Source organism: Gouania willdenowi (assembly GCF_900634775.1).
Source record: "Gouania willdenowi chromosome 24 unlocalized genomic scaffold, fGouWil2.1 scaffold_320_arrow_ctg1, whole genome shotgun sequence".
Lineage (NCBI taxonomy): Eukaryota > Metazoa > Chordata > Actinopteri > Blenniiformes > Gobiesocidae > Gouania > Gouania willdenowi.
The window spans coordinates 4,298,566-4,318,874 of NW_021144848.1; the positions used below are offsets into that span (position 1 = coordinate 4,298,566).

General features: G+C 43.7%; 1 protein-coding gene and 1 long non-coding RNA gene across 5 annotated transcripts in view; both read left to right on the forward strand.

Annotated features, from left to right (window-relative positions):
* Nucleotides 1–19,526, forward strand: part of kidins220b (kinase D-interacting substrate 220b) — a 32,874-nt gene extending 13,348 nt beyond the window's left edge. For 2 of the 4 annotated variants that reach the window (XM_028440472.1, XM_028440475.1), the window contains 15 exons: nucleotides 24–189; nucleotides 2,779–2,930; nucleotides 3,007–3,296; nucleotides 3,365–3,505; nucleotides 3,954–4,170; nucleotides 4,250–4,338; nucleotides 4,421–4,565; nucleotides 12,177–12,336; nucleotides 12,669–12,847; nucleotides 13,727–13,902; nucleotides 14,564–14,638; nucleotides 14,845–14,979; nucleotides 15,098–15,196; nucleotides 17,265–17,462; nucleotides 17,949–19,526. In XM_028440472.1, coding sequence (XP_028296273.1) covers nucleotides 24–189; nucleotides 2,779–2,930; nucleotides 3,007–3,296; nucleotides 3,365–3,505; nucleotides 3,954–4,170; nucleotides 4,250–4,338; nucleotides 4,421–4,565; nucleotides 12,177–12,336; nucleotides 12,669–12,847; nucleotides 13,727–13,902; nucleotides 14,564–14,638; nucleotides 14,845–14,979; nucleotides 15,098–15,196; nucleotides 17,265–17,462; nucleotides 17,949–18,869 — 3,143 coding nt within the window. In that variant the 3' untranslated portion in view covers nucleotides 18,870–19,526. The remainder of the gene's footprint in view (nucleotides 1–23; nucleotides 190–2,778; nucleotides 2,931–3,006; nucleotides 3,297–3,364; nucleotides 3,506–3,953; nucleotides 4,171–4,249; nucleotides 4,339–4,420; nucleotides 4,566–12,176; nucleotides 12,337–12,668; nucleotides 12,848–13,726; nucleotides 13,903–14,563; nucleotides 14,639–14,844; nucleotides 14,980–15,097; nucleotides 15,197–17,264; nucleotides 17,463–17,948) is intronic. The other 2 variants (XM_028440473.1, XM_028440474.1) reach the window with 2 other exon arrangements.
* Nucleotides 10,298–10,779, forward strand: LOC114458177 (uncharacterized). Its single transcript, XR_003672994.1, has 2 exons — nucleotides 10,298–10,384; nucleotides 10,487–10,779. It is a non-coding gene; the product is annotated as an uncharacterized LOC114458177 (long non-coding RNA).
* Nucleotides 19,527–20,309: the final 783 nt, after the last annotated feature.

The window sequence follows — 20,309 nt, forward strand, 5'->3', positions numbered from 1 at the left end:
GTGTGTGTGTGTGTGTGTTACAGTGGTAGTGTACTTCGGCGGGCGGCGTGAGGGTGACGGCTGGACGTGGGCGTGGCTCCTCAGTACACGACTGGCTCGTCACCTTGGTTACTTGGAGCTGCTCCTCAAGCTGATGTTTGTGAACCCGCCAGAGCTTCCTGAGCAGAGCACCAGGGCACTTCCTGTTAGGTGACTTCACTGTGACATCACATCACAGACACTTCCTGTGAATAGGGCTGTCACTGTAACGCGTACACATTACGATAAATGCACTAAAACAATTATGCAGTTAATCGCATTTTTTTTAAAACTCCAAACAGTGCGGAACTTTTCTCATTGCACAAGTTCCCGGTATTCCCATAATACTGATGCACCGGCTACAAGCTAGAAGTCATTGCTGTGCTTCGTGGACGTTCATTTTAGTTTAAATAAAAACACTGGATGGAAAACTAAAATCTAGTTATGTGAAAATTGTTAGAGAAAGAGTTTGTGGATCATTGGAGTTCTGCTAGCCTCAGCTAGCACCTCAATACTAAACATGTAGCAGCTAGCACCTCAATGCTGAACATGTAGCAGATAGCACCTCAATGCTGAACATGTAGCAGCTAGCACCTCAATGTTAAACATGTAGCAGCTAGCACCTCAATACTAACACATAGCAGCTAGCACATCAATGCTAAACATGTAGCAGCTAGCACCTCAATGCTAAACATGTAGCAGCTAGCACCTCAATGCCAAACGTGTAGCAGCTAGCACCTGAATGCCAAACGTGTAGCAGCTAGCACCTCAATGCCAAACGTGTAGCAGCTAGCACCTCAATGCTAAACATGTAGCAGCTAGCACCTCAATGCTAAACATGTAGCAGCTAGCACCTCAATGCCAAACGTGTAGCAGCTAGCACCTCAATGCCAAACGTGTAGCAGCTACCACCTCAATACTAACATGTAGCAGCTAGCACCTCAATGCTAAACATGTAGCAGCTAGCACCTCAATGCTAAACATGTATCAGTGTGCACCTCAATGCTAAACATGTAGCAGCTAGCACCTTATTACTAACAAAAGGGTGTGACCAAATTCTGTGCTGGTGTGACAAACTGAGAACGTTAGTGTAGAACTCTGTACAGTTTAATTTCCCAGGTCATCTGGAACAAAAAGACTCATTAGATTAAAAAAGCTTTTTTCCATAGAATAAAAGAACTTGATGGAATGGGATTGTCTCGCTTCAGATTCTACTAATGGTCGTGTAATATTCGATCTCTGACCTTCTGGTGTAACGCAGGACACTGACTGGGGTTGTCCTACTACCTCGTTACAAGCATTGATTTTCTCTTCCTACTACTCCTAAAATCAAAAATCTTGTAGTGTCTCATACTATAAAAATTTGGCATCAAATTAGAAAATATTTTAAAAGGCAAAATATTTCAGTCCTCAAACTGATTATACTTAATGAGTTTAATCCAGTGCTTCGTGAAGCTGCTTTTTCTCAGTGGAAAGTCAAAGGAATACATTTAATGCAGGATTTGTTTTTTGAAAATGTGTTTGTCAGAAATACCAAATTGTTAATGCAGATTTTTTTTAAATATTTACAAATCTGTAGTTTTGTCAGATCAGTGTTCCCATCTTTTCCTCCTCAGCCCTCCAGCTCAGACATGAATACTATACTTTTAAAAGATCAGTTGAAAAAAGGTTCCATTACTAAAATATGTGATGAACTGTCAGATATGAATACATACCTTCACCTAAAAGAAGCTTAGCAACATTAGAATGAATATCACTACATCTCAGTGGACTAAGGATCAAGACAACGTCCACTCATCTTCAGTCTGTGCTCATCATGGACTGCTCCAATTCAAAGTTCTGCACAGGCCACACCTCTCCAAAGTACGGCTTTCCAAAATGTTCCATGTGGTGAACACAGCTTGTGATGGTGTGGCCAGGAAGACTTTTTGGAATGGTCCTAACATAACGTACTGGACTAAAACTTTTGAATTGTCTGATATTTGTAGAATACAGTTACATCCTGACCCTGTGCTTGTACGTTTTGGAGAACCCCCATTTACTGCTAATCTTATTAACCAGCAGAAAACTGTATTTATTTCAGTGCTATCTAGAAGACTGATATTACTAAATAGGAATTAAAAAACCTCCAACCTATAATAATTTGTTACATGATGTTATGAAGCACGTTCAATTAGAAACAATAAATTTGAATTAAAAGAGAAGGTGGATGATTTTCATTTGACATGGGATCCATTTCTGGGGTTCTTTGAAAGGTTCACGCAGGCAGACGTGTGAATAGGAATGATTGATGTTTTATTATGGGTGACCATGGCTCAGTGGTTGAGTGGGTCGTCCAATATTAGAAGGGTTGGGGGTTCGAATCCCGCTCTATCCAAGTCATTGTTGTTGTGTCCTTCAGCAAGGCATTTCATCCACATTGCCTAGTACGAGTGTAGTGTGTGAGTGTAGGTGGTGGGAGGGCCGATGGGTCACTATGGTAACCAAACTTCTATCAGTCGGCCACAAGGCAGCTGTGGCTCCAATAGTAGCTTACCACCATCATGTGTGGAGTGAGAGAATAATGCACATCAATGTAAAGCGTTATATAAAATCCAATGTATTCTGATTGTTATTGTTTCACTAGTATTTATTATATTTTATTATTTGTAGATTGACTAAAGTCTAATAAACTAGTGTCACATACAGAGGAATAGTAATGTGTGATAAATAAAGAATGGCTTTATAAAGACACTTCATGTGATGACATCATTCCCACAGGTTCCTGTTCACAGACTATAACCGTCTGTCCAGCGTGGGGGGGGAGACGTCCATGGCTGAGATGATCGCTACGCTGTCAGACGCCTGTGAGAGAGAGTTCGGATTCCTCGCTACGCGTCTCTTTAGGGTCTTTAAGACCGAGGAGGCTCCAGGTGAGGGGGCAGGGCCTATGACTGGTGTGGGGCGGGGCCTGTGAGCGAGCTGACGTGCACTTCCTGTTTGGTTCAGGGAAGAGGAAGTGGAAGCAGACGTGCTGCGTGCCCTCCATCCTCCTCTTCCTGGTGGTGGGGGGCTGCCTGCTGTCCGGCCTGGCGCTGCTGGCCGTGTTCCGTGTGGGCGGTGATAACGGGTCGGTGAGAGCGGCGCTGGTGGGCGTGGGGGGCGTGGTGGGCCTGGCGCTGCTGCTGAACTGCCGGACGTGGTTCCAGGTGACGGACTCAGTGCTGAACTCTCAGAGGAAGAGGCTCCACAGCGCCGCCAACAGGCTGAACAAGCTGAAGAGCGAGGGCTTCATGAAGGTCAGAGGTCACGCAGTGTTCACGCCCATCAGCAAGCTCAAGCCCCGCCTTCGCTGTGCGTCCCACAGGTGCTGAAACAGGAAGTGGAGCTGATGGCGAGGATGGCGAAGACGATTGACAGCTTCACTGAGCATCAGACGAGGCTGACGGTGGTCATTGATGGACTGGACTCATGTGAACAGGACAAAGTGCTGCAGATGCTGGACACGGTGATGACCAGCTCACACACACACCACTTACTGCTGACTCATCAGGCTGTCATTTATGGACCAAACCGGACAAAACTCAAATTAAATCAATAAATACATGAATGTGAAAAATAAAAAAAGTTAAATACAAATAAATTAATATAAGTGGGAAAAAATACAAAAGTTAAAATATAAATACATCATTAAATAAATAAATGCAAAACTACCTGATCAACCAATAGGTGAACAGTTTAACACAGACACACATAGGACAGCCCCCTCATTTACATTTATTATTATGTTGTGACCCAACCCTGCCAAAACTAAAACATAAATTAATAAGAGAATAAAAGTGGGCAATATTTTTCATTTTTTAACTTTTGTGTTTTTTCCATTTAAATGTATTTATTTTTAATAGTGATTTGTGTGTGTGTGTGTGTGTGTGTAATGTGTGCTGTGATTGGTCCAGGTGAGGGTGCTGTTCTCCAAAGGTCCGTTCGTGTCCATCTTTGCCAGTGACCCTCACATCATCATCAAAGCCATCAACCAGAGCCTCAGCAGCGTTCTGAGGGACGCCAACATCAACGGGCACGACTACATGAGGAACATCGTTCACCTGCCAGTCTTCCTCAACAGCAGGGGCCTATCAGGGGCCAGGAAGGTCGCCACCGGCAACCACGATGACGGTAACCACAGTAACACACAGGGAGGGTGGGAGGAGCTACTACTGACACTGTGTGTGTGTGTGTGTGTGTGTGTCCTCAGGTTGGCAGGAGGAGTTGGATCGTAAACTTTCTCTAAACAGTTTGGGTGAAATCACAAAGTTTGGCAGTAAATCCATGCTGAACCGACGGGTGTGTGTGTTTGTTGTGTTGTTTTAATGACTTGTGTGTGTATGTGTTAGTTTTAGTTTAACTGTGTGTGTGTGTTGTGTAGGACACCCAGCGGCGGCGCACCGTGCAGCGCTCTGTAACCCGTCAGATGAGCTTTGACCTGAAACAGCTGATGGTGTCAGAGGATTGGTTCACTGACATCAGCCCTCAGACCATGAGGAGGCTACTACACATAGTGTCTGTCACAGGTAGGCCACGCCCACATAGTGTCTGTCACAGGTAGGCCACGCCCACATAGTGTCTGTCACAGGTCGGCCACGCCCACATAGTGTCTGTTACATGTCGGCCACGCCCACATAGTGTCTGTCACAGGTCGGCCACGCCCACATAGTGCCTGTCACAGGTAGGACATGCCTACTAAGTGTCTGTCACAGGTAGCCCACGCCCACATAGTGTCTGTCACAGGTCGGACACGTCCGCATAGTGCCTGTCACAGGTAGGCCACGCCCGCATAGTGTCTGTCAGAGGTCGGACACGCCCGCATAGTGTCTGTCACAGGTAGGACACGCCCACATAGTGCCTGTCACAGGTAGGACACGCCTACTAAGTGTCTGTCACAGGTAGGACACGCCCACATAGTGTCTGTCACAGGTCGGACACGCCCGCATAGTGTCTGTCACAGGTCGGACATGCCCGCATAGTGCCTGTCACAGGTAGGCCACGCCCGCATAGTGTCTGTCACAGGTAGGCCACGCCCGCATAGTGTCTGTCACAGGTAGGCCACGCCCGCATAGTGTCTGTCACAGGTCGGACATGCCCGCATAGTGTCTGTCACGGGTAGGCCACGCCCACATAGTGTCTGTCACTGGTGGGCCACGTTCACAATCTGTCTGTAATAGGTAGGCCCTCCCTGTTTGCAGAAAAAGGCGGCGCTTCACACACATCAAAGTTACAGGAATCAATCAATCAATCTTTTATTTGTATAGCGCCAAATCATAACCAATGGTATCTCAAGACACTTTACAGTAGAGCAGTCTTAAGGACGGACTCTTCATTTTATGGATACACACATATGCATATATACGTATATACACATACATATGTATCCCACACCCAACATGAATTCATCATGGCGGCAAGGAAAACCTTCTGTTAAGCAGCAGGAACCTTGTGTGGATCCCATTCCTATGATGAACAGCCATCCACGTTATGCTGTGTTGGGTGTGTGCAGAGGAAAGGGTGGAGACAGAGTTGTTGAGACTCTGTAACTCCACACTGAGGATCCCACGGACCTGCAAGACAAAAGCCAGAAGGAGTACAGGAGCAAACACACAAGGGAAGAAGCAGACATAGAGGGAGTGTTAGAGAGAGGAATGGGACCCTCTCCGGTCCCTCTCTAGCCTAAATGACCTCTCTCTTAACGCCCTCTCCAACCTCTCTCCAACCGAGCATGCCAGACCCCCCCCCCGGCAGTCTATGCCTATTGCATCTTAACTATGAGCTATGAGCTGGTTCCTAACTAAAAGCTTTATCAAAGAGGAATGTTTTGAGCCTAACCTTAAAGGTAGAGAGGGTGTCTGCCCCCCGAACCGTGGTTGGTAGATGGTTCCAGAGAAGTGGGGCCTGATAACTGAAAGCTCTTCCTCCTATACTACTTTTAGAGATGAATGGAACAACGAGTAGTCAAGCATTTTGAGAGCGTAGTGTTCTGGGGGGATTGTATGGCACTACAAGCTCCTTGAGATAGACTGGTGCCTGTCCATTTAGGGCTTTATAAGTGAGAAGAAGAATCTTGAATTCTATTCTATATTTTATGGGAAGCCAATGCAGAGAGGCTAATACAGGAGTAATGTGATCTCTTCTCCTAGTTTTAGTCAGTACACGTGCTGCAGCATTTTGAACCAGCTGAAGTGTCTTAAGCGACTTGCTCGGGCAGCCTGCTAAAAGAGAATTACAATAATCCAGTCTAGAGGTAACAAAAGCATGGACTAGCTTTTCGGCGTCGCCCTGAGACAGGATAGATCTGATTTTAGCAATGTTACGGAGATGAAAGAAGGCAGTTCTTGAAGTTTGTTTTATGTGAGAGTTGAAGGATAAATCCTGATCAAATAGAACCCCAAGGTTTCTAACAGTTGTGCTTCGTGCCAGAGTAATGCCATCTAGGGCAGTTAGGCTAGCATAGGTTTCTCTAAGGTGTCGTGGGCCCAGTACAATGACCTCAGTCTTGTCTGAGTTGAGAAGAAGAAAATTTTGGTCCATCCAGGCCCTAATGTCCTTTATCAAATTAAACAGTCTTCTAACATTGTCTGTGGAGTGTCTATTTTTAATAAATCCTGTCTGGTCTTGGTATATAATTGACTGTACTACTTTCTCTAACCTGGAAGTGAGTGCTTTGGAAATAATGTTTATGTCTGTGTTAATAAGTGAGATGGGACGGTAACTTGAGGGTAACATGGGGTTTTTGTCTGGTTTAAGTAATAATTTAATGTTTGCTGTATTCATGTGACCTCCTACATAACCTTTATTTTTAATCTATCTAGCTTCGTGCCAGAGTAATGCCATCTAGGGCAGTTAGGCTAGCATAGGTTTCTCTAAGGTGTCGTGGGCCCAGTACAATGACCTCAGTCTTGTCTGAGTTGAGAAGAAGAAAATTTTGGTCCATCCAGGCCCTAATGTCCTTTAGACAGGCCTCAAGTTTAGATAGCTGATTTGTCTCACCTGGCTTCATTGATACATACAGTTGGGTATCATCAGCATAGCAGTGAAAGTTAACAGAGTATTTTCTCATAACATTACCAAGGGGGATCATATAGATACAGAAGAGGATTGGACCTAGCACAGAGCCCTGAGGAACCCCGTAGCTTACTTTAGTGTACACAGAAGACTTATTATTCACGTGTACAAACTGGTACCTATCAGATAGGTAGGACTTAAACCAGTTTAGGGCAGTCCCTGTGATTCCAAGTAATTTCTCTAATCTCTCTAGTAGAATATAGTGATCTATAGTGTCAAAAGCTGCACTAAGATCTAATAAAACCAGCACTGAGAGTCGTCCTTCATCTGAAGCCCAGAGTAGATCATTAGTTACTTTAACTAAAGCAGTCTCTGTGCTGTGTTGAGCTCTAAAACCTGACTGGAAGTCCTCGAACAGGCTGTTGTTTTGAAGAAATTCACAGAGCTGAGCTGTCACAACTTTCTCAAGAATCTTTGAAATAAAAGGAAGATTAGATATAGGCCTGTAGTTTGCTAAAGTGCTGGAATCAAGAGTAGGTTTTTTTGAGAAGGGGTTTGATTACAGCTACTTTAAAGGACTGTGGCACGTAGCCTATTGATAGGGATATATTTATTGTGGTATTCTGTGTTATAGCTGACAATAAAAGTTTTGTTGTGTGTTTCTGATAGACGTGATACGTCACGTTCTCCTCCTGTCCAATCAGAGCCTTCTCCACCCCCAGACCTAAAGAGGAATTAAATAAAGCTGAATAAACCACTTTTCCATGTAAACCTCAGTTCAAGAAAACATCATGTAACCGTTAAAGCAGAACTAAGTAACCTTTTCATCTTAATAAATCCTTCTCATAGCCCCTGTGAGGGTAATACAAGTGTTTATGGGGTGATTGGGGGGTCTCCCCTCCCCCCCCCCCACCACCACCACCACTGTCTCTGGCCAGAAAACAACACTTGCAACTTTACTGCAGCCCAGTACACACTAATGCTAGATTATGATCAGCAAAAAAAAGGCAGAGAAAACTTTTGTCTGAGGAACGAAGCAACTCCATGTAGTGACAGCTCAGCAGCAACACACAGCAATCACACACACTGTTGTCACAGCAACAGGCACGTACATACTCACAACCCAGCACTCCATCAGGCAGCACACACACAAATATCTATCTATCTATCTATCTACTGTATCTATCTATCTGTTTATCTATTTTCTCTATCTATTTATCTATCTACTGTATCTATCTATTGTATCTATGTATCTATCTATCTATCTATCTATCTGTCTATCTATCTATTTTCTTATCTCTCTATGTATCTCTGGTATCTATCTATCTATTATCTATCTTCTATCTATCTACTATCTATCTATCTGTCTATTTCGCTACTATCTAATCTATCTACTGGATCTATCTATCTATCTAGTTGCTATCTATTATCGACTAGCTCTCTTATCGTATCTATCTACTCATCTATCATCTATCTATCTATTTTTTCGCTATCTATCTATCTATCTATCTATCTATCTATCTATCTATTCTTTCTCTAGCTACTATTATAACTATCTCCTATCTATCTATTAGTTCTCTATCTATCTATCTATCTATCTATCTATCTATCTATCTTCTATCTATCTGTCTATTTTCTCTAGCTATCTTCGATCTACTGTATCTATCATCTATCTATTTTCTCTAGTCTATCTATCTCTCATATATCTATCTATCGATATCTATCTATCTATCTATTTTCTCTATCTATCTATCTATCTATCTATCTATCTATCTATCTATCTATCTATCTGTCTATTTTCTCTATCTATCTATCTATCTACTGTATCTATCTATCTATCTATTTTCTCTATCTATCTATCTCTCTATCTATCTATCTATCTATCTATCTATCTATCTATCTATCTATTTTCTCTATCTATCTATCTATCAATCTATTTTCTCTATCTATCTATCTATCTATCACACATTTCCACTCTCCTTTCCGTATTACTCCCACATCATTCATTTATTTAATTGTCTCTCTTCCTCATACTGGTCACATGGTCACATGGGACATTATGTGTGAAAACACCCTAAAGACTCAAACATTCTTAGTACGTACTATACGCACTTGTTGCTAGCTTTACAAAAGTGACAAAAACGAAGAGGCGGTAGAATGTACGTCTGTTAAATGCTTTAAGAGACGAGGAAGGGGAGTACGCCACGTTAGTGATGGACATGTGAAGTATGGACGAGGAGAAACACTTTCTGTACTTCTGAATGACGCGAGAAAAGTTTGAGGACCTAGTTGAGCACCTAGCTCCACTCCTCCTCCACCATGGCATTCACCCATCAACACTGAACAGAGTTCTGGTTCACCTGCTGCTCTGAGCAAAGTGTTGCAGCCAGTTATTGACTGGGCACATCAACTATGTCTACAATAGTCTCTGAGGTGAGTCATGGAAAATATTTCACTCACTTGTGGGTTTCTCCTACAGTATATCCTACATGAACATGATTCATCTCAACAAATGAGTTATGAATAACCTGTTATTTGTCCCTTTATGCTTAGAAACATGTGAGGAATTATTTTCTTTATGGTAATTATTTAAATAAAGGTCAAACTGACCATAACGTGTTGAAATATGACAATCTGAGACACATGAGAAGAAACAAGAAAGTAATTCTTGAATATGTTTTATTTCTCTTGATTTATTCATTTTAATACTGCTTTATTTATCAAATGTTGGGGAAATTTTAAAATAAACTTTTCATTGCATGTCATTTGTTTATATTAGTTTCTATATTTCTGCTTGCTGAATTTGTTAGTTTGTTTATTGTCAATTGTTAATGTTGTCTTAAGGATTTACATATGTACATGTATGTGTGTTCTAAGTTAAATCATGATTATTATTTATATTTAATCTTTCCTAATTTTCTACCACAGGTGTACCAAACAATATGGACGACTGTGCAGCCTGAATATGTGGCTCCGCCCTCTGGACATCAGTGGACAGTCATTGCTCGTGACTTTTAGCGACTTTGGGATTATCCTAACCTTTTAGGTTGTTATTTATAGTATCTAGTTATAACTATGTATCATTAACCAACACTTTTCATCCATCACTTGCTGACAGTTCTATGTCATCTCATCTACCAGGTTCCTGCGATGGAACATATCTGACTATCAGGTGCATCACTCCCTCGTCCTCATGTAGGAGCTTATGGATGACAGCGTGATGGTGGTGTTTTCTACCACAGTGAGTCACAAACCTATGAAGAACACACTGTACACACCACCACTTCATGTGTGTTTGTAGAGGATGCTGCCTAACCACACTGATCACCATCAGGTTAACACACACACACAGTAAACATAGTAAATAGCTTAATTTCTATGGTATAATTATAATTATATAAGAATTATAATATTCTAAATATATTTCTTGTTCTAGTTCCCTGTCTCTGCAGGTGGGTGGAGACAGACAGCTGGAGCAGAACACCTCTTTGTTCCTGAGACCAGAGGATCTGGAGCTACCAGGAGAACTGGTAGAATATCATCTGCTGTTTGGAACAATCTGTGGAACTTCTTTTCTTCTCCTGAAGGTTTGGTGCCGTGGAAAACTGCCAGCGTTAGAAGAGGCAGATTGAACATCCAGCTGTGTAGTGATGAAACAAGTTTACTTTTGTCATCAATTCATGTTAAATAATTTCCTCTGCTTTTTGCAGTAAATGAAAATGATCTGTTGACAGTATTTTCAGTGTGTATTTATTTATTTATACTGTTTTACACCTGCCTACACTGTAGTCAATGCATCACACACACGTAGAAAGATACTGATAGATCTACTCTAGTAGAAATACTGTGGCTTGATTTAAATTATACTCAAGTACAAGTAAGTCATACATAAAATATTCAAGTACAAGTAAAAAGGTAGCACAGGTAATTACTCCCCCCGCACGCATTACATTTCATCTGATTGGTCAGCTACGATGTGATGTATTTGCTTGTTGTAGTTTCACATGGTTCATTGATCATTTTAAAATAAAAAATAAAAATGTACTTAACAGTTAGAAATGTAATGAACTACTTTATTTCTTTTAAAATTACAGTAACGTGAGTACTTGTAATCACTTACTTTCACCTCTGATCATATTCAAAACGCTGAATTAAGCAGATTTGCAATACAATATTTTAATAAAAATGTCCATGCAACACAAGTATAACACACAAAATGACGTCATACATCAACGGTTTAATATTACAGTATTTACAATGAGTGGTAAGTCATTGTAAATATTGTGTGGTTGATTGGTTCATAGACTGGTGAAGGTGATTGGTCAAATACCAATAAACAACATACTAATTAGTTACACTGTACATTCATAAATCACAATGTTTAATTAAACGTGTAGGATAAATGATGCTGTGACATTCAAACACAGATATTTGGCGACTACAACAAAAACCAACTCATAGCGTGTTTTTACGTTATGTCAGCATCCCAGACATCAATCAATCACAAGCTCATGTAGTAGTTTTTTATAAAAAGATTGCTTTGATGTGCAGTTCAATCCCCGTCTATCTCATGTTTACATTTGTGTATCTCTAAACGGCCGCACATACAGATAACACACAAATTACAAACATGGTTGGATTTTACTAGTATCATATATGACTGACCTCACTGGGAACACTTCACAAAGAAGTCAAGCCATGACGTGTTTATAAGTCGGGGGATGCCAGCTCCACTTCAAATATAGGTTAGTGTTACATTTAGTGTGGGTGGATACATGCTGAGCAGTGTTCTGTGTGACAGTAAAATCTGAGCTTTGCAGATGATTGGCCGAGTGCACTCCACTGGAGTGATGTACGCCAGAGTATGTTGGAGCCTTTAGTGTCACTGTTGTAGTAGGATTTTTCAGTGATCGGTTGCTACTGTCTTGGGAGCGCAAAGGTGTGCATGTAGCGGTGGGGCGTGGTGAGTGTTTACGACAGTGACATAACCAAAGGGACCTTTAGCTGGAGCGCTAAGTGCAAGTTACTTAGTTCTGCTTTAATGTCTGCGTTCAACACTGGATTCACTTTTCATTGTGTGAATTATAGGGACCAACATGTGACAACTGACCCCGCCTTCTCCGCAGGCCGCCTGCTGAGGGCCAATCAGATCAGCTTTAACTGGGACCGCCTGGCGTCATGGATCAACCTGACAGAGCAGTGGCCCTACAGAACCTCCTGGATCCTCCTGTTCTTAGAGGAAAATGACTCAGCACCAGATAGTAGCTTGAAGAGCATCTATGAGAGGTCAGACTGAGGGGGAGGGTGGTGGTGGTGATGATGATGATGGTGATGGTGGTGGTGGTGATGGTGATGGTGATGGTGATGATGATGATGATGGTGATGATGGTGATGGTGATGGTGGTGATGGTGATGGTGATGGTGATGGTGGTGGTGATGATGGTGATGGTGATGGTGATGATGATGATGATGGTGATGATGGTGATGGTGATGATGATGGTGGTGATGGTGGTGGTGGTGATGATGATGATGATGATGGTGATGGTGGTGGTGATGATGATGATGGTGATGGTGATGATGATGATGATGATGATGATGGTGGTGATGGTCTCCCTCAGGGTGTTGAAGAACATTCCTACCTCTAAGGAGGTGGAGCCTCTGCTGGAGATAGACTCTGATGTGCGTAGCTTTGAGGTGTTCCTGTCGTCTCGTACCCCAGTCCTCACTGCTCGAGACGTGAAGACGTTCCTGCACTGCACCGTTAACCTGGACCCCAAGCTGAGGGAGATCATAGCAGGTTCCTGAACACACCACACACACACACACACACTATGGGGGGTGGATCCATTCAAAATGTATGCGCACCAGTGTAACGAACACGTACCCTGTGTCTGCACATCTACACGTCTGATCTACATTTCCCATAGACTTAGAACGGGTAGACGGGCACAATGTACAAGTCATGTGTGCATGTGTGTTTGTAAACGTGTTAACGTATTAACGCATTAACACGTCTACAGACACTTTAATGTACACACACATTAAAGCGTATACACACCTACGCCACACCTGGACGTACACCTAACAAACATAAATATATCAGTCACACGTAGACACAGGTGTGGTGTGTGTGAAGCTATAGTGATCAGGTGACCTTCACTATGTAGCACCGTCTACGTGACATGTAAACACTTAGAAATAAATATTAGGGGCTTATGCATGCAGGTATGTTAGTGTGTATAAGAGACCACCATTTAGTCTGGTTACAGTCTGTGTCACTACACCCGTCCATAGAGTAGTAGTGACTGTAGTGTTACGCTCTGAGTCAGATCATTGCTGTGATTGGACAGGATACAACACACACACACACACACATTTACTGATGTACACACCTGGACACCTAATATTATTTCTAAGTGTTTACATGTCACACAGATGGTGCTACATAGTGAAGGTCACATGATCACTATAGCTTCACTCACACCTGTCACTACACATAACTACTGACATTAGGTAAGTTTAGTGAAAGTTAGACACGTACATGTGTGTTAGACTGGTGTGTGTGGATTCACCCTCTATACACACACACACACACTCACATGTGCACTCTCTCTCTCTCACACACACAGCACTGTGTGATAGAAGTGTACTTCCTCTCTCACTATGGTGTGTGTAGACGTGCGTGCGGCGAGAGAGCAGGTGAATGTGGTGAATGTAGGCGGAGCTTCGGTTCAGCCCCGTCCCCCCTCCCTGTACAGTCAGGCGTCGTCCTTCGTTCCTCCAGCAGGAGGGGCACTCTCCCCTCACTGCTACAGCGGATTGGTGGGAGCGCAGCACCCTTTCTATAACAGGGTGAGTCAGGCCCCGCCCACCTGTGACTTCACCCCTTCATCTTCAGTTTGTTTGTTTGTTTGTTTGTTTATGTTTGACAGTGAAGCTCTGCTGGCACAATCAATTAATCGGGGGGGGTGCATTAGTCCCACATTTGTTAGCTTAGCATGTAGCAACCAGTCTAACATGTTTGAATTAGCTTAGTACGTAATGACTAGCCCCATATGTTTGGTTAGCTTAGCATATAGCGATCAGTCCCACATGCTGTGGTTAGCTTAGCATGTAGCAACCAATCCCACACGTAGCTAACTACAACATGTGGGACACATGTTGTAGTTAGCTTAGCACGTAGCAACCATTCCCACATGTTGTGGTTAGCTTAACATGTAGCAACCAAAACCACATGTTGTAGTTACCTTAGCACGTAGCAACCAATCCCACATGTTGTGGTTAGCTTAACATATAGCAACCAGTCACACATGTTGTGATTAGCTTAGCAGGTAACCCCCAGTTCACCATATTGTAGATAGCTTGGCACCTAGCGACCAGGCCCAGATGTTGTCGTTAGCTTAGCATGTAGCGCTGCTAGCTGAGCAGGGTCAGAGGGTAAAGGGGCGTGTCAGCAAAACCTCACTGTGAATTTCTTCATCTTCATCACTTTAATTTAATGTATCCCCCTCAGCCATATTTCCCCCCCCTCCTCTACCAGCCGCCCCCCTTCACACACCAACACCCACCAATCAGAGCCAGAGCTGCTGTAAGTACGCCTCACACTAACCTGGTTAACAACTTTAACCTAATGATGGCCAGTGTGACCACACTTATTATTTTAATTATATTTAATCATTATTATTATCATTCTCATGATCAATGTCATTATTATTATTATTATTATTATGATTATTATTATGATTGGTTCTATTAACTTCCTGGATATAATGATGATATCCAATCATGATGAAGGAGGGTGTGATGCTCCGCCCCCAGGTGTCAGTGGTCCTCAGCTCTCTCTCCACTGAGGGTGTGTGTGAGAGAGTTCAGCAGATCGAAGGTATTGATCAGAGCATGACGGCACAGTACAGCGCCACCATCAGGAAGGTACAGGAATAATCAATAGATCAATCAGCTGATCATTGACTTACAATATATACTGTACATGAACTGTGTGTGTGTGTGTGTGTGTGTGTGTGTGTGTGTGTGTGTGTGTGTTTTCCAGGCTAATATTAATGGACATGTATTATCTCAGTGTAATATTGATGATCTGAAGAAGGAGATGAACATGAACTTTGGAGACTGGCAACTGTTCAGAGCTACGGTTAGTACACACATACACACACATACACAGTTACACATACACACACATACACAGTAACACATACACAGTAACACACACACAGCAACACACACACACACAGTAACACATACACAGTAACACACACACAGCAACACACACATACACAGTAACACATACACACACACACAGTAACACACACACAGCAACACACAGTAACACATACACAGTAACACACACACACATACACAGTAACACATACACAGTAACACACACACAGCAACACATACACACACATACACAGTAACACATACACAGTAACACACACACAGCAACACACACACACAGTAACACATACACACATACACAGTAACACACACACACAGTAACACATACACAGTAACACATACACACATACACAGTAACACACACACAGCAACACACACACACAGTAACACATACACAGTAACACACACACAGCAACACACACACACAGTAACACATACACAGTAACACATACACACATACACAGTAACACATACACAGTAACACACACACAGCAACACACACACACACACACACAGTAACACATACACAGTAACACACACACACACACACACAGTAACACACACACACACACATACACAGTAACACACACACAGTAACACACACACAGCAACACACACACACACACACACAGTAACACATACACAGTAACACACACACACACACACACAGTAACACACACACACACACATACACAGTAACACACACACACAGTAACACATACACACATACACAGTAACACATACACAGTAACACACACAGCAACACACACACACACACACACAGTAACACATACACAGTAACACACACACACACACACACAGTAACACACACACACACACATACACAGTAACACACACACAGCAACACACACACACACACACACAGTAACACATACACAGTAACACACACACACACACATACACAGTAACACACACACACACACACACACACACACAGTAACACACACACATACACAGTAACACATACACAGTAACACACACACAGCAACACACACACACACACACAGTAACACATACACAGTAACACACACACACACACACAGTAACACACACACGCACACATACACAGTAACACACACACACAGTAACACACACACACACACACACACACACACAGTAACACACACACACACATACACAGTAACACATACACAGTAACACACACACACACATACACAGTAACACATACACAGTAACACACACACACATACACAGTAACACATACACAGTAACACACACACACATACACAGTAACACACACACACACACACAGTAACACACACACGCACATACAAATACACAATAACACACACACACACACACACACAGTAACACACACACAGTAACACACACATACACACACCCAGTAACACATACACGCACATACAAATACACAGTAACACACACACAGTAACACACACGCACACATACACAGTAACACACACACAGTAACACACACGCACACATACACAGTAACACACACACACAGTAACACACACACACACACACACACAGTAACACACACACGCACACATACACAGTAACACATACACAGTAACACACACACACACACACACACACACACACACACACACACAGTAACACACACACACACATACACAGTAACACATACACAGTAACACACACACACATACACAGTAACACATACACAGCAACACACACACACACACACACACAGTAACACATACACAGTAACACACACACACATACACAGTAACACACACACACACACACAGTAACACACACACGCACACATACACACACACAGTAACACACACACGCACATACAAATACACAATAACACACACACACACACACACAGTAACACACACACAGTAACACACACATACACACACCCAGTAACACATACACGCACATACAAATACACAGTAACACACACACAGTAACACACACGCACACATACACAATAACACACACACACACACACACACACTGAGAGGATGTGAACCCTGTCCTTCCAGGTGTTGGACCTCCGTCAGGTGGAGTCTCAGCTCCTCCTCCAGGATGATGTAAGTGAGCGAGGCAGCGTTCTGGCTCCGCCCACCGTTCGCCACTCCTCCTCCGTTCCGCTCAGCTCCGTCAACGCGGACGTTTACAACTTTAACCTGAGCTTTGAGGATCTGGACGAGCCCACACGCCTCCCCGTGGGCCCCTGGACGGTAACACACACTGTGTTAGGCAGTTATTGTTAGCATTATATATAGTTATTGTTAGCATTATATATACTGTTAGCATTAGCGTTATACATTATTGTTCGCATTATACATTACTGTTAGCATTCACATAGCATATTACTGTTAGCATTATACATTACTATTTGCATTAACATTATATAGTGTATCACTGTTAGCATTAGTATTATATCATGCAGTACTGTTAGCATTATAATTATATATTGTATTACTGTTAGCATTAGCATAACATCTTATTGTTAGCATTAGCATATATAGTGTATTACTGTTAGCATTAGCATTTATAGTGTATTACTGTTAGCATTAGCATGATTACTGTTATCATTAGCTTTTACAGTGTATCACTGTTTGCATTTACATAACATATTACTGTCAGCAATAGCATTATATAGTGTCTTCGGTTAGCATTAGGGGCTGTCCGGGGTGCTAACAGTGTTCCTGGTGCATCCACAGGGTGGCGCTCAGCGTACAACGAGCATGAACAGTCTGAACTCTCAGGAGTCATCCAATGACATTGTTCGTCTGACGGATCGTCAGCAGGCCGAGTATCGCAGCGCGTACCAGGACTACATCGCCCAAATGGCCCAGGTAGATGCCGGCGGTGCTGGAGAACGACCCGTCCAACCGCAGCCCGGACACTTCCTGGCACCGCCCGAGGACCGAGGCAAAGAGGAGCCGGACGCTCGCAAGGCCTTCAGCAAGAGGAGCGGCGTGAAGGCAGAGGGGGCGGAGCCAGGTGGGGAGGCGTTGGATCCAATCACAGAGGAGGACGAGAAGGGCGAGCATGGGTTGAAGAACACTCTGAACCGAAAGGGCGAGCCCAAGCTGAAGGTGGGCGGCGGCCTGCGCTACCAGAAGCTGGCCAGTGACGACGAATCAGAAGAGTCCGACAAGCTGGCCGAGCCAATGAAGGGGAAGGACTTCCTGTCTGACGTCACGCTGGACAAAAAGGACTCTTCCGACTCCGGCGTGCGCTCCAACGAAAGCTCACCAAACCACTCCCTCCAGGATGAGGAGGCGGAGCTGCTGGCCGTGGGGCGGAATCTGCAGGACCCAGCCGTGACCCGTATGTCTATCTGCTCCGAAGACCGCGTCAGTCTGCTTGCCAGCAGCCCCGAGGACGGTTGGCCCCGCCCCTTCAACCTCAACTACACGCCCAGCAGCGTCACGCTCAACAACAACACCAACCGCCAGCCTGGCCCCGCCTCCACCGCCGTCATCGTCCCACCTGACACGACGCGCCCCACGCCCAACAACGAGAATGTACGCGTGGTCCACCTGAGGCGGAGCCTGAAGCCCGGCGACCCGCCCCGAGTGTGCACCGTCACCTCCGACGCCGTCACCTTCAGCGAAGAGCGAGAGAGCATCCTGTGAGATGGCGCTGAGGGCAGAGAGCACCGATGGTTCACCTCCAGGCGCCGCTCAGAGGGAGGAGCCTCTTTAGGAAGAGCTGAGCGGCACCTGGCGTTGACTCTTAGTGATTCAGTGAGTTTGTAGCGTCTGCATGCTGAGACGTGTCTGTTTGTCTTTAGAGGAAATACTGGAACTTTAGCTCAGTCACTCAGTGTGAACACACAACACACACACACACACACACACACACACACACACACACACAGAGTAAGAGATTAAAAACTCAAGTTTGACTGAAAAGGTTTCCATAGTAACAGTGTTGTTACACTCAGTGTTAGCTGTGTTAGCATGTTAGCTCACTGTTAGCTCTCTGTTAGCTTCAGTGTATGAAGGTGTTGTTTGTGTAAATGTTTTGATCTGATCGATGATGAAAAGTGTGAAGTGAAGCTTCGTCTGTTTTAACCCCAGAACTGGAAAGATGATTTCAAAATAAGACTTCATCAGCTCCTTCAGAGGAAAAGCCTTTTAGTGTTAAAATGTGATCAGTAAGTATTGAGTAGTGCTTCAGTGTATTTATTGTGTTGTCACGCTGTTGTTGATCATGTGATTCGGTGCTCTCCAAAATGATCATGTGACTAAAGAAGATTACAAAATAAAAGAGCTGAGTGCATGATGAAACAGGAAGCCCGTGTCATTTATTCTGTGCACTTCCTGTTTCACGTTCTGTCTTTGAATCATTGGGAGCAGCCTTTGTGTTTCTGTCACATTGTATGTTACCATGGCAACACAGCGCTCTGTGAGCATGAAACAGTGACGCAGAGTGAATGTCAAAATAAAAGCATCAGCACCCAATCAGTGACAGCAGGACAGGACACTAAAAATAGAGCTCTGAGTCCTGGTTCTGGGCTGCGCCCCAGGTCCATCAGCGCCTGGTCATCCTGTAGCCCCGCCCCCTCAGGGTGTCCTCCAGGTCCTCAGAGTCAGCTCCGTGTCCCGCAGACCTCCACATGCGGCCCATCTCCATGTCAGACCACAGCTTGAAGACATTCATCTGTCGCTATGCCCCGCCCCTTGGACAAGTTAAGACACGCCCAGTCTATACCATAACATCTACGCTATGCTAACGAACTACTCAATACTCACTATAGCCGTCAGTCCCACCTACTCCTACAGGTGATATGTTTTATAGGAGGGGCAGTGTGGGATCAAATGTTGGACATTTTGTCTGCAAAATACTTAAAAATGTTAAAAATGTTCTCTTACAAACGGATTTTTTTTACGCACACAAAATCTTTATGATCCTAATTTGATAAGGGAGACCGTGGCTCAGGTGGTAGAGGGTCGTCTTCTGATGGAGAGGTTGGGGGTTCGATCCCAGTACCTGACTATGTGTCGAAGTGTCTTTGGGCAAGACACTGAACCCTAAGTGGCTCCCAGTGGTCGACTAGTGTCAGTCCTGTC